Source organism: Excalfactoria chinensis, chromosome 3, assembly GCF_039878825.1.
Source record: "Excalfactoria chinensis isolate bCotChi1 chromosome 3, bCotChi1.hap2, whole genome shotgun sequence".
Lineage (NCBI taxonomy): Eukaryota > Metazoa > Chordata > Aves > Galliformes > Phasianidae > Excalfactoria > Excalfactoria chinensis.
This window is the reverse complement of record NC_092827.1, coordinates 38,095,999-38,112,057: the sequence shown is the minus strand read 5'-3', so window position 1 is coordinate 38,112,057 and position 16,059 is coordinate 38,095,999. Positions and strand designations below refer to the sequence as shown.

The 16,059-nt window shown below is 35.3% G+C and overlaps 1 protein-coding gene across 3 annotated transcripts in view; it reads left to right on the top strand.

Moving 5' to 3' along the window:
- Nucleotides 1-16,059, top strand: part of ASCC3 (activating signal cointegrator 1 complex subunit 3) — a 253,149-nt gene that overhangs the window by 103,197 nt on the left and 133,893 nt on the right. For all 3 annotated transcript variants that reach the window (XM_072331536.1, XM_072331537.1, XM_072331538.1), the window contains exon 13: nucleotides 1,396-1,467. In XM_072331536.1, the coding sequence (XP_072187637.1) occupies nucleotides 1,396-1,467 (72 nt within the window). The remainder of the gene's footprint in view (nucleotides 1-1,395; nucleotides 1,468-16,059) is intronic.

Genomic DNA, 16,059 nt, shown 5'->3' with positions numbered 1-16,059 from the left:
CATCTGGAAGAGGCACTGTCAGCCTTGCAAAACTCAGTGGAGGGGAGTTCTTACTTTAGATGCTAATGTTTCTCCCTGTGGTTCTGCTAGAGACACTTAGGCTAACGCTGAAGTGTTTCTGCTGAATATATGTAACATTGTGGCAATTTATGATGTCAGTTCATCCATTTATTAGTTATGTGATCTTAATTTAGACTTGTAATGATGCTATCTCCCTCTTCTGGATTAGATATACAGAACACATTTTGTATAACTTTTAGTGTATTTGTTCTGCATAGAAATTAGCCAGGGACGTTCTTAAAACTCAGTATTTTGAAACTGTGACAGCATATGGAACCAAGGCTAAAACCTGCCTTCTTCAGTTGAAAATCTATTAATTTCTGATATATGCATCATCCAATCAATTTCTTTTTATTAAAAGAGACTTTTTGTCTAATGCTAGATAATTAAGTAATCTGGATATTATTAATTTGGATATATCTGGATATTAATCTGGATATATATTGTTTTTTTCTGTATACGTGTGTTTTCCTCTTTATCTATAAATGGAAAGAATGTGTGAAGTGTTTGTATATATATATATATATCCTTATGTGTGTTTAAACTCTGCCCCTTTACACTTCTCCATAATAATTTTCACTCTTTATTTGAAAAATAATTAATTGAAATGCTAACTTTTCATTTTCAGACCAATTGGACTGGCTGTTTGTCTCTTGCACACATTGTCATTTTTCTCATGTTTTTACTATTATTCATGCATTATGGCAAATATGTACATTTTCTCCTTCCCACAAAAGCTCTTAAAGCTATGTTTTTACAACTTTCAGCTATTCTAGATAACAGAATCTGAAACATTTTATTTATCCATAGTTGGAATTTCTGTACATGGTATTCCTGCTTTTTCTCACGTCTGATTTAACTGTTATTAGAGTTCTTTTTTCTGTGACAAAAAGCTAGGAACTAGTTATTGCATGGACGTGAAGATCTGCAAAGTAAAAGCTTTACTTATGCAGTACAAAATGAAAATATTTATTTGAAGTTTGATAGTGTATTGAATGGATTATTCCATCAGCATCCAGTAATGGTATGATTTCTTATCTATGGAACACATAAAGAACATAACTGGATTGCCACCCTTTAATCATTCAAAAAAATAACCAAGTCACATAAACATTTATCCACTGTCCTTTTTTGTATTTTGTCTGCTTATTTTCATGATCCATTTGTGAATTATTATTATTAATAATAAAGTATTGTTAGTAATGAAGATCAGTATAGTGTAAATTTTATTATGATACTTTTTTTTTTCCTGGGTCAGTGTTATTTGCATTACATAAAATAGAACATACGTAAAGATTAAATGTTTTAATATAAGGCATGATGTTTACTTTTCAGGTGCAGCAGCTGTATCACATGGATGAAGTATGTTATGAAAATGTGCTGAAGCAAATAATGGCTGGTCACCAGGTATTTATTTTTTTGCTTTAATTTGCATGCAGAACACATATAAAGAAATTAGTTTTGATCATTATAGTTGTATAAAATATTTTTTCCTTTTTATTTTATTTTTATTTTTTGAGCTACTCCACTTCAAAGGTCTTTAATCTTGACAACACATAGAATTGGCATGAAAGAAAATTGAGACAGGCTTAGAGATCTTGGTTTGTGTCAAAGGTGGAAAGGTCCTTGTATATATCTTTCAAAGTAATTTAATGCATATTTATATTTCCTGAGCAAAGAAAGTTGGTACTTAGAGGACTTAGATTTTAGTGGTATAAAAAATAAAATGCAGCACTTATTTATTATTCTCATCTGTTCTCATTAACTTTCCAGTTCTAGTGTATTCTGTTAGAGAGAAAGGAGTAAGAGTAATGCATTGTTCAAGACATAGTACGCAAGGGCTTAATGTCTGTCATTTGAAATACCCTTGATTTTGTTTTTGTTTTCTTAAAGGAAGTAATCTTTCAGTTTGCTCTTCAGTAATGGTTTCTGCAGTGAATTTTCAAATCTGACAGGCCTTTGCACCAGGATGGCGGGCTTATCTCATGTGCCTGAATAACTTATTATTCTGTTATTGTGCTCATATATCACACCAACCAGTGTCTCTCTTTCTGTTAGGTTTTTGCAGATGTAGCATTGTGAGAGGCAGTAGTTGTGACAGGTATGACACATGTTCAGAGCTGGAACAATTTCTAGTATGAAGAATCTTTTTGCTAAGTAATTGAGAATCTTAGGCTTATAAAACATGTTCAAAATGTCAAATGGATGGAACTAAGCTTTTTTCTTTCGGTCATGCCAAACAATGGGACAAAGGGCAATGGCCACAAACTGGAACACAGGAATTTCCATATGAACATGAGAAAAAAGCTTCATTACTTTGAGGGTTACAGAGCACTGGAACACGTTGCCTGGGGATATTGTGGAGTATCCTGCTCTGGAGATATTTAAAACCTGCCTGGACACTTTCCTTTGCAACCTTACTGTAGGGAACAGGGGGGTTAGATTAGATGATCTCCAAAGGTCATTTCAAACTCCTGTGATTTCATGATTCTTTGAATCTGTGCATAAAAGAAGGAAACTTACAAACAGTGACACTAAGAACTGCACGTTTTTCCTCTTTCACAGAAATTTCAGATTAGGGTTTTCTTTTAAAATTTGAGCAGTTGATTTATGAGTTTTTGGAAAAAATTCTTCAGCAATGGCTTAGTCATCCTGCTCCCTCTGGCTGCACATCATTGTTCCACTTACCTTCTGTTGTTACTGTCTGCTACTGGTGCTATATTCAATAACGTTTTAATGAAATGACCAAGATTTTATATGGAAATGATGATACTTGCCTGAAGGAAGATTAACAAAATTTGTTGGCGGTACTAAAGAAACTTTATTTTTTCCTCGTGGTCTGTTTTGTACATCTCTTACCAAATTCCTTACACCGAGGTAGATTTAGGTGCTTGTATTTTACTTCTTACGTTTTTTGTGTTGCTGTAGGAGAACCTGTAAGTAGCAGTTAGTCAGTATGTCTAAATAATTAACATTTCTTACATTCCAGGCCAGGAGTTGTATGCTCATTCAGAATATTTACTTCACCTTTCTTCCCCCTTCTTCTCTCAGTACTGAGGGGAAAATAGCTATTAATTTATTTAATTCTTGCAGATGATGTTTTGTACTTAGCACAGCTCACCTTGAGGATAGTTTTAGTTCCTGAAAAATTGAATGCATGACTGTTTTAAGGCGTGTGCTACAGCCGAAAGAGGTCAAGTGAAAAAGTTTAGTCTCCATAGTGTTACAGTTTCATTAGCTGAGACAGTAATTGATCCCACCTTCTGAAAATTACATTTCAAGCCAACAACCCAATAAACAGTGTATTTTCAGAGAAAACAGAAGTGTCATTTTCTTTTATTGTATAAAAACCTGTTTGATTTCAGAATGGTTTGGTTGATTTGATTCACTTGATTGTGAATGTTAGGCATTTTCTTTGCTTGAAAATGTTTGTTCTGGGTACGTTACATACTGAGTATAACTACCCTGTGGTAAATATGCTGCTTAAATTGATGAATACACTATAGCTTGCTGGCAGCAAAAATTCAGTACAAATATTGTTCTTTGATGATAATTCAGTGTAAAAATATATTTAAATATGCTGACTATACATACGCAAGCTGAATTCAGTAAAAAAAATGCAGATGTGGCATTTCAAAAAGTTATAGTAATATTTAATGATAATTTAGAGCAATTGTATCAAGAACAAATGTATATATCAAGAAGGAACAACATTTGAGCTATGTTACAGAACTCTTACACATTCATGTACCAGCCAATTAAATTGGAGTTTTTTGTTGGTTTTGTTGATTTTTTTTTTCCACATTATTGAAAGCGTATTTGTCTTTACACATACAAAACTATCGCTCTTATCCAGAGATTATAACATTGGTATGCAGTCTTTTACAATACAGAACCAAGCATATCAGCTTGTGTAATACAACTAATTATTGTGTCTACTAATTGTGTAATGCAACTAATTATAATTTGTAGTATTGAATCGTATAGAAAAAATGAGAGGTTTTTTCTTTTAATGAGTATGCTCATTATCTGTCTGTTTGTTATACCAACTGCAGTTGTTTGTTTCTTTAAAAAAAAAAAAAAATTGCAGCCAGATACATCTGCATAGAAATACCTGCTCCATAGTGAGGGATGAATACTGTGCTGGGAAGGTTTTCCATAATGTCTTCAAATAATTTTGCAAATATGTGATATTCTGAAGTAATCACCTTTTTCTGATTTACCTAGTCTTTAGAAATCTATGTCTTGTGTCCAGTTATACTGTACTCTTTTACCGTCCTGTCCTGTAACCTTTCCTAGTTGTTTTGGGGTTGGTTTTTTTTAAGTTATCCTTTAAACCTGTGCTTGTTTAAATTCTGTTATGTGTAAAGTTTCTTTGCTTTTTAACAAAGTTTGCTGTTTCTAAATATTCTTCTAAGAAAAACTGCAGAATTATAGAATTCTTTCTGTTGGAAGGGACCTTGAAAATCACCCAGTTCCAACCCTGTGCCCCCCTGCAGGGATACTTTTAACTAGCTCAGATCACTCAAAGCCCAGTTCAGCCTAGCCTTGGACACTTCCAGGGATGAGACACCCATGGTTTCTGTGGCAGCCTATTCTAGTGCCTTACCATACTCTAAGTAAAGAATTTCTTCTTAACATCTAACCTAAATCTCCCCTCTTTTAGTTTAAAATCATGCTTCCTTCTCCTGTCACTGACTGCCTGTGTAAAAAGTCAGCCCTCCTGCTGTTTATAAGCTCCTTTTAAGTACAGGAAGACTGCAATATGGTCTCCATGGAGCCTCTCTTCTGCAGACTGAACAACCCCAGCTCCCCCAGCCTTCCCTCATAGGAGAGGAGCTCCAGCCTATTGATTGTTTTTTTTTTTATGGCCATGCTCTGGGCCCAATCCAGCAGCTCTGTTTTTCTTGCTGTGGGGGACACAAGCCTGAATACAGTGCTACACATGGGGCCTAATGAGAGCAGAATAGAAAGGGACAGTCATCTCCCTTTCCCTACTTTCATCTCCCTTTCCCTACTGGCCACCTCTCCTTTAATACAGCCCAGAATACAGTTGGCCTTCTGTGCTGCAAGTGCACACTACCGGCTCATGTCATGCTTTCATTCACCAAGACACCCTTCATGGCAGGGCTGCTTTCAGTGAGTTCTCCCAGTCTGTCATTATGTTTGGGATTCCCCCAACCCAGGTGAAACTCTTCGCACTTGGGCTTTCTTGAACCTCATTAAATTCATGTGGGCTCACTTTTCAAGCTTAACCAGCATCCTTTGGATGATATCCTTTCCTTCTGTCATACTGACTGCACTGCTCAGTTTCATGTCATCTGCAAAGTTGCCAACAGTGCACTCCACCCTGATATCTAGGGCACCGCTAAACATGCAGTAATAAAGAGCACTGGTCCCAAGACAGACCCTACCAGTGTCCACCTAGACATAGAGCTGTTTACCATAACATTCTGTTTCAACACAGGCAGATCATGTTGAGCTTCTAATTAATCAACACCTCCAAGTCCAAGGCCACTCTCAGTCTGTTCTCCACTCAGTCTGTATTTGTGTTTAAGATTTCCATGACCCACGAACAGAACCATGCACTTGCCTTTCTGAACTTCATGAGGTGCATACCAGCTCCTTCAGTATATAAAAAAAATTCCACAGCAGTTGTGGAATTCAAGAAATGGTTGGAATTTTGTAACTATTGAGGCAGTAATGTGTGACAGGCACAGATCTCATTATCATTGCTCTAGAAAACCAAAAAGCTACGTATTATATCTTTATCTATATATTCTATCTTCTTGCAAGAAATAAATACCAGAATCAGAGAAAAATATATTTTCTCATGTTTCATGAGTTCTTGTTCACCCTATAGTAGCCATCAAATATTGTCTCTCTTAAGATTTTTACTACTCTTTTGAATGTTTTAAATAAAATTCAGTAGTTTTTTGTTTACATCCTGTTCTGTTTTCTCATTTTGCAAGAATTCTTACATGCTGAAAAGGAATCATTTAGTTGTATGTAAGTCATGCTGATGTGCCTCTGTCTTATGTTATATTCTGAGGCTTGTCTGAAGTGATATGTCCATTTGTTGTAATAGATGTGTGTTTTCATGTTTTAAGACTAAGGGTGGTGGGAGGTAGCTGCATTCTACAGACATGTGTTTTAACAGATGGAGAGGATCTTTTTATGTTGATTTTTCAACAGTCATACTCTGCAAGACTTTATGCTCTTCCTGGCTACTGGGAAATTAAGAGTTGGTGATTCAGCCTTTAATTTTGATCCATCTGCTCAAACTAATGAGATACCTCATTTGTAGGCTTCACTTTGAATTACCCAATGCAACTGAAGCTGTAACATTTGTCGTATAGCACAACTCTCCTCTTGTTCAACTTGACAAAAGATGTAATGATAAATGGCTTGCCCTACAGAGTTTTCTGGGGATTTTGTTAGAGAAACACTTTGTGGTGACTTAAGAATATCAGAAACGGTTTCCAGGTGCTTTTTATGTCAGTGTGCTCATTTTGTAGGCTTACTAACAATGTGGACCTTCATTAGGATATTTCTCTGTGAAGTCCTACCTCTTAAGACTGTGTTAAATGAGACTTTATTGTAATTCTTTTTTTCAGTGTCCTTCTGTGCTTGGTGAAATCTGGTGAATATTGATTTTAATGTCAATTTTTTAAGTTTCTATTTTCATATATTCTGCAGGTATGGTAGAGCCTCTTGAAGTGATTTGCACTTTTGGAGTTGTATTTCTAGCTCTTAGTAAACCAAAGATCCTTTAAACAGAGGGGGGAAAAGTGACAACGCACACTGTTTATCAGATAATGTGACCCTATACTCGATTAGAGATAGAGTGTTTCTGCCAGTGTTTTTCTAGAATAACTGAGGGATACCATTCACTCAAAGACCACCTCATCAAAAATTATCATTCCCTCAGCTGATTATAGCTACAGAGCTGAAAAAGCTTCTTAACATTTTACAGACCTGTTAGAAGGACGTCTAATGCTAGGGAGTTCTGGGGAGTGAGTAGCACCTTTCTGAGTCAGCCTGCAGAAAACCTCACAAGGTCAGCAAAGGCAGAGACTGAATATGATATGTATCAGCATCATTTTTATTTATATAAAGTGAAATATTGCATTGCTCTCCAGTTTCAAACAATGCGTGTCCTACTGTCCTTATCTTCACAATGTATGAGGTGGAAATAACCCTTGTCATTGTATGCTTTGAGAAATAATATGGTGCTTTTAGGAGTGTTGAGGAATAACATAATGTTTATAAGATTTCTTTTTTCAACTCAGAAACATATGATTCTAACTACACTATATTGCATTCTTCAAAAATATTAAATTGTTGCACTTCCCAAGGCTCAGTTTTTTAAGATAATGTCTGAGGAAAATAACTCTTCTTGACTCTGGCCATCTCTGTTGCTTTATTGACTCACTTCTGGTGTATGTTCTGTTGTTATTGACCTTCTGCTCTTTTATCTCACTGCCATGGATGCAAAGAGACTGTTGATCATATGTTTCTCTCATTGTTCCATCACCTCTTGAACATTTTGCTACTATTAATTTTATTAATTGATAATAACCTTTCACTGTAATTTTTAAGATGAAGAGCCTCTGAGAACCTGAATTACTTAAGATTATTTTTTTAATTATAAATTAGAATAAGAGTTGCTGAAATTCCTTGAAAGATTTCAGAGAAAGTGCTTCTCAATGCCCCTGATGCTTTTGACACATTCCCCAAAATACTCATTTCTTCTGTTTCTGCAGGCTTTTCTTTTTCTTTTTTTCCATAGCTGATTCTCTTTGATTCCATGTAAACCTTCAAAAGAAGAATGTTCTCATTGTCCTTGATTTGGTTTCAGCAGGTCTCTTGCATTTACTCTTGGCATCTTGCTTTCCCCCCTGTTTTGATTTGTTTTCTCACTAAACTTCAGTACTCTGTTACCCCAGTTTCTCTTCAGCTACAGTCATCTGAGAGTCATTCTAGGTTCCTTTTCCTAATGTGCTTTGCTAATTTGCCATTTTAGTTGTGTATTACAGATTTCATCTTGGAGTACCTTTGGCATTCTCCCATCTACTGAAATTTTTTGCTCATTTTTAAGAAACCAAGTGTTTCATTTTCTGCTTTTGATAATTTTCTGTGCAATTCTCAGATGATATCATATCTGTTTTAATTCTTGTTCTCAGTGAAACTCCTTGGAAGTTTTTTCTTACTGAACTTGATATTTTCAGATCATAACATAAACTAGCTGTTCAGTGGAAGCCCTGAAATCATTCTATGGTTCTCACTCACCTGGCTGCCTGTGCAAGCATTTGAGGCTCAAAGTGTCAGTACTTCAGTAGTGAGTAGTTATCACAGTTATACAAGAAATAGTTTCAGTATTTGAGAAAGAGCTTTTCTGCTGGCCAAAGATGCCTAGGTTGTCATTTGCAAAGACTGTGGATTTTTGCAACAGAAAATAACTATTGGAAGGCTCATCACAACATAAATATGTAGTATTACTAAATATTTTTGCCATAGCTTTAATTAACTCTTGCCAGCAGCCTGTAGGAACTGTGAAGCAGTGGAGAGATGAATTTAGTATTAAGATGCTAGAAGCTTTACTGCTGAGACTGAAAATGTAGAGGAAAGCTTTAAAAAAATAAAAAAAGAACATAGACAGAACCATACATTCTTGATGCACTCTGTGTGGTGATCTTCACCCTACCGAATTTCTGCTTATTTCATTTCACTGTTGTTAACAGTCTTTTGAAGAATGGTGTGTTGTTTTTTTGTTTCGTTTTGTTGTTGTTTTTTTTTCCCCCAATTATCTTCTTGTCACTGCCTGAGCTTTTGCTCTTCTACTTTGAACAAGTTTCTTGGGTTTTGCTGGCTTCTTCTGTCTCAGTTATCATTTTACAGTTGCCATTTTTTACAGTATTGTGGCAACTGCATCTGATATGTGTACCTATGGTATGTTTGCTACTTATCTTGTAAAATAAAATGTGGGTGTTTTTTTAAGTGCATAATGCAGCTATGATACATGATAAATTCTTTATTTATGGTTAGTGTGCAGTTTTGTAAACATCAAACTTGCTGTATTATTTAGAATTTACATAAAATGTTCTATACCACTTTTCTGCCTTTAGTTCATTAAAAATAATATTGAGATACTATCTATGTACTTTTAAAAATCGTAGAAAAAAAGTCTATTTGTTTTGCACAGACTATTAATACTTTATTCTTTCCAATTGATATTGCTGATATTACAGGTCAAAAACAGATTATGCTTGAATTTATATAGTGAAAACTGTTTATGTGCTGTTTATTGCATATAAAAGATTCACTGTCTGTTCTCTTTTTCTAATAATTGACTAACATTGCAGTACTAAGGAATGTCAACTTATTTTTCTTGAAATGCTATCTTAAGCCAAAAAGAAGGACTGAGTAATTATTCTAAATCTATTATATTAAATTGTCAGAACTGAATTTGACAGTTATTAATTTCATCTGTAAAAATGATGGATTAAATTTCTTTATTATCACATTTCCAACTGTTATTTGGTTGCAGAAGCCATTTGAAGATAAAAGTTTCATAAGCTTGGTTACTGCAACTGTTGACAATGCTTTTATAGCTATGTCCTAAGATAAGATTTAATAAAACATTGCTTTTTAGAGGTCTCTCAGGGACTTAGTATCTTGAAAATTAAGCTTGTCTTAGTCTTCTGGAGTATATAGCGCACTTTGGACAAATAATTCTGTAAAGGTACTGGATTTGTTAAATTTTTTTATTTATCCAATCAGTTTCTGGACTTCCATTTAATAGCCTAAAAAAGTTCATTTAAGTTTTTGTGGGTTTATAACTATACAGGTTGCTTCTACTACAGGTACAGTTTATTTGCATATACAATATATATGCAGTCATAGGTAGGTGTGAAGTGCTAAGATAAATGGTCAGGCAAGATTATGGCTATTCTCTTTAGATATTATTTCGATGTCAACTGACTACGTGAAGCCTTGGATCCTTTAGATTATTTTCTGTAGAATTTCCTGTGTGGTTTAAGCATAATCGGAGACCATAAGAATGTGTGATTTCATAGAATCATAGAATCACAAGATTGGAAAGGATCTACAAAATCACCTAGTCCAACTGTCCTCCCATTACCATTGCTCCTTTTGTTCCCTTGTTCCTTTTGTTTTGTTTTTTTTTTTTTCTTTAATTTAATAACAGATCAACTAATCTAGGGACTTCTGTGCTCTGCAACTTCATCATTTATTTATGCATTCCATAATAACTGCCTTTTGGAATTTTAAGGATATAATTGTTACTATAATCTTATGCCCAAATAAATTAAACTTATCTTACTTTAATTAAAAATCCTCATTTGGTGTGCTATGTAGATGATACCCTTCAAAAATTTTATGTACCAGATGTTTCATGCTATTGTCAAATGAGATGTACGTACTATTTTTCCATTATATTTTCTAGTTAAATCTCTTTGGCTTAAAACATTTACTACCGTGTCAGTTGCCTGTATGAACAGCTGAAAAATTGATGGAAATGGATTCTGTAACAAGTTATGCACATGATAACCCTTAGTTCTTCAATCTGATAGTCTTCTAAATGTTTGCATGATGTATTTGTGTGCCTCCTGCTGATTTTTGCTATTAACATAGTAAGTTGTCTGTATATTTGTACTCAGATGTTCACTATGAATTTACAGAGACCAAAGGCACAAATTTATTTTCCTTCCAATAGTTATGAGTTCACAAATTATTTGGTACATGTCTGTAATCTCGCAGCTACATGGTGATATCTGTATTTGCAATACAACAGCTTAAAGTGGCAATTGCTCCTATTCAGAATTTCTATTATTCTGATATTAATGAATCATAAAAATCAAATTTGATTCCAAGTGAGTAATTTCTTGTAGCCTAAAATTATATTCAAAAGAAATGCTATGTAATTACTCTACAAATGTCTGTCCTGACTATCTTGTCTTTTATGGATGATTTGTGTGTTAAGTTACAGATGTGCAACATGGATATTACCAGTTCTATCCGTTCAGTTACAGCTGTAAAATAGGCAGCTAGATCATTCTTGCAGCCTCATTTTGTAAGTTTTACCAGTTCTAGTGTTAAAACTTACAACTAGTTCTAGTTTAACAGCTCTGTTTCAAACACAGGGCTGCAGACTATTAGTGGTCTAGAAGACTGTGGTAAGTAAGGTCTGTGTATTCCTCTTAACTCTGTATTGTTCTTCAGGAAGAGCTTAATGACAAGGATAAATAATACTGAAAAAGAAATGTTTTAAGATAGGCAATGGTCTGAACATCCATGTTCAAAACATGGATTTGAACATCCATGCTTACTGTAGTCCTTGAAGAAATCTGCGTGTTTAATCTAACAGACAGTATCAACTAACAAGCATCCTAATTATCATCAATTTTTTTAAAAATTATTCAGAATGTAACCAAATAACTACTCTTCACCAAAACATGGTGACTGTCATAGGCTTTTAAAGAGATGTCACCAAAGAATCCTGTAGAAATTTCATTAGTGTTTTTATTTGAAATACAGGATGCTGTGGAAAATGTATTATTCGAAGGAGTCACTGAGGATGGGAAATAAAAAAAATAAAATAAAAATTTATTAATATGCTAATATACGTCAAAAAATTCATTTAGATTTTAAACTTGTTTTCACCTTCCAGAACAGTACATTTCTTACATACATAGCTCTTTGGTGTTGATAATTTCTTTGTAATTCATGAACAGATGATTCCAGAATATGTTACAGTCATATATGCTGTCACATCATTAATCATGAGGTATTTAAAATTTTCTTATTTTGGATATAACACCTTAAGACGGTCTAGATATATAAAGTAGGGCTTATGAGGTACATCTAATTATTCAGTCAGTTTACTATTGTTCGTAAAGTGCTGCGTCATTTAAATTCTTCATAACTTTATTAAGCTTTGTGTTAAAAACATTGCTTAATACTTGAAGTTGTTTCTTCTCTGATTTAGAAAACCTATTGTTAGGCATAGGGGGGAAAAGTTTCTGTATAGCAGTATGCTTATAAACAACACTGACAAACAATAAGCCAGAAAACCTGACTGTTCTGTTCTTTAACTGTTCATTAGATTTATTTGTGTTATTGGCTCTTACAAAACCAGAAGGTATAGAAGTTGCCTTGATAATTTACTTTACTTCTTTATTTGCTTAAGTATAAAGTATGGGAATAGGTATCCAGTATCCCCTTTGTTCCTTTCCTGAGTAGAATTCGTATACTACTACTAGCTTCTGGGTTATTCTTACACAGTGTATATTTAAGTAAATATAGCTTTGGAAACATGAAAGGATAGACTTTACAACTCTTGCTCTAAGGAGACTGTTGACAAAAGTAAAATTTATTATAAGGAAGAAACACAGAAACGTGTGTATGTTGTAAAGTTAGAACAGCTGATATCAGGCCAGGACAAAAGGAAATGCTTGAAAGAAATTCTTGCATGATCTTGTTTTGCTTAAAAAAGATGCAGTGAAAATCTGTGCACAATTTTGAATAACAATTGTCATTCAAGTCCATTGGCATCTGTTAAAATTCAATTGTTAGCTGTCTAATGACATATATTTGCATGGTAATGGACTAGCTGTTCTTGCTTCATTTTCTACGCAAGAATAGATCTTGCTATTGCTATTTCTATTTCTATCCTGTCAATTAAAATTCAAAATAATTTCTACTACCTGTAGGAGTCAGTAAAATATTGTTTGTTTCTCTTAGTGAATAATTTACATTCTATTTCAGTTTTCATTATGTACATTTTTGCTCTGCATTCTGTAAGGTTAACTCTTCATACTGTTTTGCAGAACTGCCATATTTTTTGGAACATTCTTTTTCTGTTAGGCATTTCTATACTTAGTGCATTAAGGTAACAAAGTTCATATTTCACCTTCTTCTACCTTTTACTCAAAGTGTTTTTGTTTGTAGTTGTGGTATGGGGAGTAATCAATTACAATATAAATCTAATAAAGTTAAAATAACTTACCCTGAAATGCGTGGAAATAAAATTAATTTGAACTGAGTTTTTGAACCTACAATTTAAAGATATTTGAATAAAGCTACAAATTGAAGATAGCATAGATTCTGTTAAATTGTTCTGAAAGGATTTTCGTCAGTGTCAAGAAAGCTATCATTTATCACTGAGTCCATTACTGATGGTTCAGTGTAAATCAGAATATAAAGCTACATCATAAATACAAGTGTTTGGAAATGTTAAAGTAATTCATTTTAGTAGTAACTTTAAAATTCCAAATCAACCAAAAACCAATCAACACACATAAACAAAAAATATGTTAGTGTTCTATATCTTTAAAGGTGGAATCATTATGTTTCATATGCTTAAATACTTTTTATCAAGAAGTATCCTTTCATTAGTGATGTTGCATATACAGTCTGCTTTTTCAATGTAGGGGTTTTATGTTGTAGTACTTAATGCTTGTGGCTTACTGTAGAACTTTCTTGGTCCAAAAAAAGCTCTTTTAACCATAGCCTTGAGTGGTAGTGACACCATGCCCCTAATCCTTTCATTTCCATATTGTGACAGAAAATACTACATCATGCTTTGCATCACCACAGCTAGTGCCTTTCTGAATTGCCTGTGCACTTTACCACCCCATTATCTTGAATAGTACACTCTGCTGGGTGCAACACTGACTGGATGTCTGGGTCCAAAGGGTTATTGTCCATGCAATCCAGTTGGCAGCTGGTCATGAACAGTGTCCCCCAGGGCTTGGAACTGAGGCCACTTCTATTTAACATCATTATTAATGATCTTGATGAGGAAATTGAGTGTACCTTCAGTAAGTTTGTAGATGATACCAAGTCGGGAGAGAGTATTGATCTGCCCAAGGGTAGAAAGGCTCTACAGAGGGACTTGGATAGACTTGATCAATAGGCCAAGGCAAACTGTATGAGTTTTAATAGGCTTGAGAGTTGGGTCATTCATTTTGGTCACAACAACCCCAGGCAACCCTACAGGCTTGGGAAGGAGTGGCTGGTAAGCTGCCTGACAGAAAGGGACCTTGGTATACTGGTGGACAATCGGCTGAATATGAGCCAGCAGTGTGCCCAGGTGTCCAATAAGGCCAGTGGCATCCTGGCTTTTATCAGGAATGGTGTGGTGAGCAGGACTAGGGAAGTCATCCTGCCCCTGTACTCATAGAATCATAGAATCACCAAGGCTGAAAAAGACCTAAAAGATCATCCAGTCCAACCGTTCACCAATAGCTCCCACTAAATCATGTCCCTCAACACAACATCCAGTTGTTCCTTGAATACCCCCAGGGTCAGTGACTTCACCACCTCTCTGGGCAGTCCATTCCAGTGCCTGACCACCCTTTCTGAGAAGTAATACTTCCTAATGTCCGTCCAGCTTGAATCTCCCCTGCTTACTCCCTCTCAGCAATGGTGAGGCCTCACCTCAAGTACAGTATTCAGTTTTGGTCACCTCAGTACAGAAGGGACACTGAGGTTCTGGAGCAGGTCCAAAGAAGGGCATGTACTATGAAATCTTGGCACTCAGGATTCTAATTGAGACAAGAAGGCAAAAAGCACAGAACTAGGCTTTGAGGAAGTAGACTTTGGCCTCTTTGAGGTTTGCTTGGAAAAATTCTATGAAAGATGTCTCTGAAGAGAAGAGTCCAGGAGAGCTGGTTGATTTTCAGGGATCACATCTGCTAAGCTCAAGAATGATCCATCCACATGTGCAGGAAATCAAGTAAAGACATTAAAAGGTCAGTATGGATGAGCAAGAAAAAAAAAAAAATATATCCTTTTTTTTGGGGGGGGGTGGAGGAGGGGGAAATAATAAAAAGGAACTATATAGGAAGTTAAACAGGGGACAGGAGACCCAAGAGGAACACAAATGCACAGCCTTTGCTTGCTTGGAATAATTTGGAAGGCCAAATCCTGCCTGGAGGTGAATCTGGCTAGAGATGGTAAAGGGCAGGAGGAAGGTCTTCAACAAGAACCACAACAGCAGAAGAAAGACTAGGGAAGATTAGGGCTATCTGCTGAATATCTGCTTTGTCTTGGTGACAAAGGACATAGAGATGGCTACTCGATGCCCTCTTCACCATTGTCTCTGATGGAAAGATTTGCCTTCAGGAACCACAAGTCCCTGAAACAAATGGGAGAGCTTGGAGCAGGCTTATCTTTTACTCACACTTTTATAAGTCTGTGCAATTTGATGGGATTCACCCACAGTACTAAATGTTATGTTGATCTTTTAAAGACCAAGGTGGTTGGTGGAGGTTCCTGAGAGCTGAAAGAGAACAAATGCCAGGGGTGGTTCTCCTCAGAAAGAGTTGTGAGGCATTGGATCAGGCTGCCCATGGACATGATGGAGGCACTGTCCCTGGAGGTTTTCAAGTAAAGCATAGATGTTACATTGAGTGACATGGTGTAGTGGTGAGTTGGCTGTTGGGCTAGGTGATCTTACTGGTCTTTCCAGTCTTTATGATTCTATGAAGTGTCATGCCTATCTTCAAAAAGGAACAAAAGAAAGATCAGGGGAGCTATGGGTCAGTCTCTTGAATACCCGAAAAAGTGGTGGTGAAAATAATTCTGGAAAACACTTCCAAGCATGGGAAGAGCAAGCAAGTGGGAAGGAATAGTTGTCATGGCTTCATGTAGGGGAAATATAACAGAAATGAAAGTTAACATGAAAGATGTTGAAGTATTTCAGAATGTATATGATAGTAGAATCTTTTTATATGGGTAGATTTTAAATATAGGAGACTACATGAAAGAAGGGCAGAGAGGGAGAAAATGAAGAAAGTTGTTCCAATGTAATGTCCTTATCTTAGCTTTTAACGTAGAATTCCATGAGCAGTAATAAAAAGGAGATTGAAGTGTAGAAGCTAGTATTCATTAGGGTAGGTATGTCATAAATAAAAAACATTAAAACAAATATAACAAATAATTATAGTCAGATGTCTTTCTTGCAGAGAATTA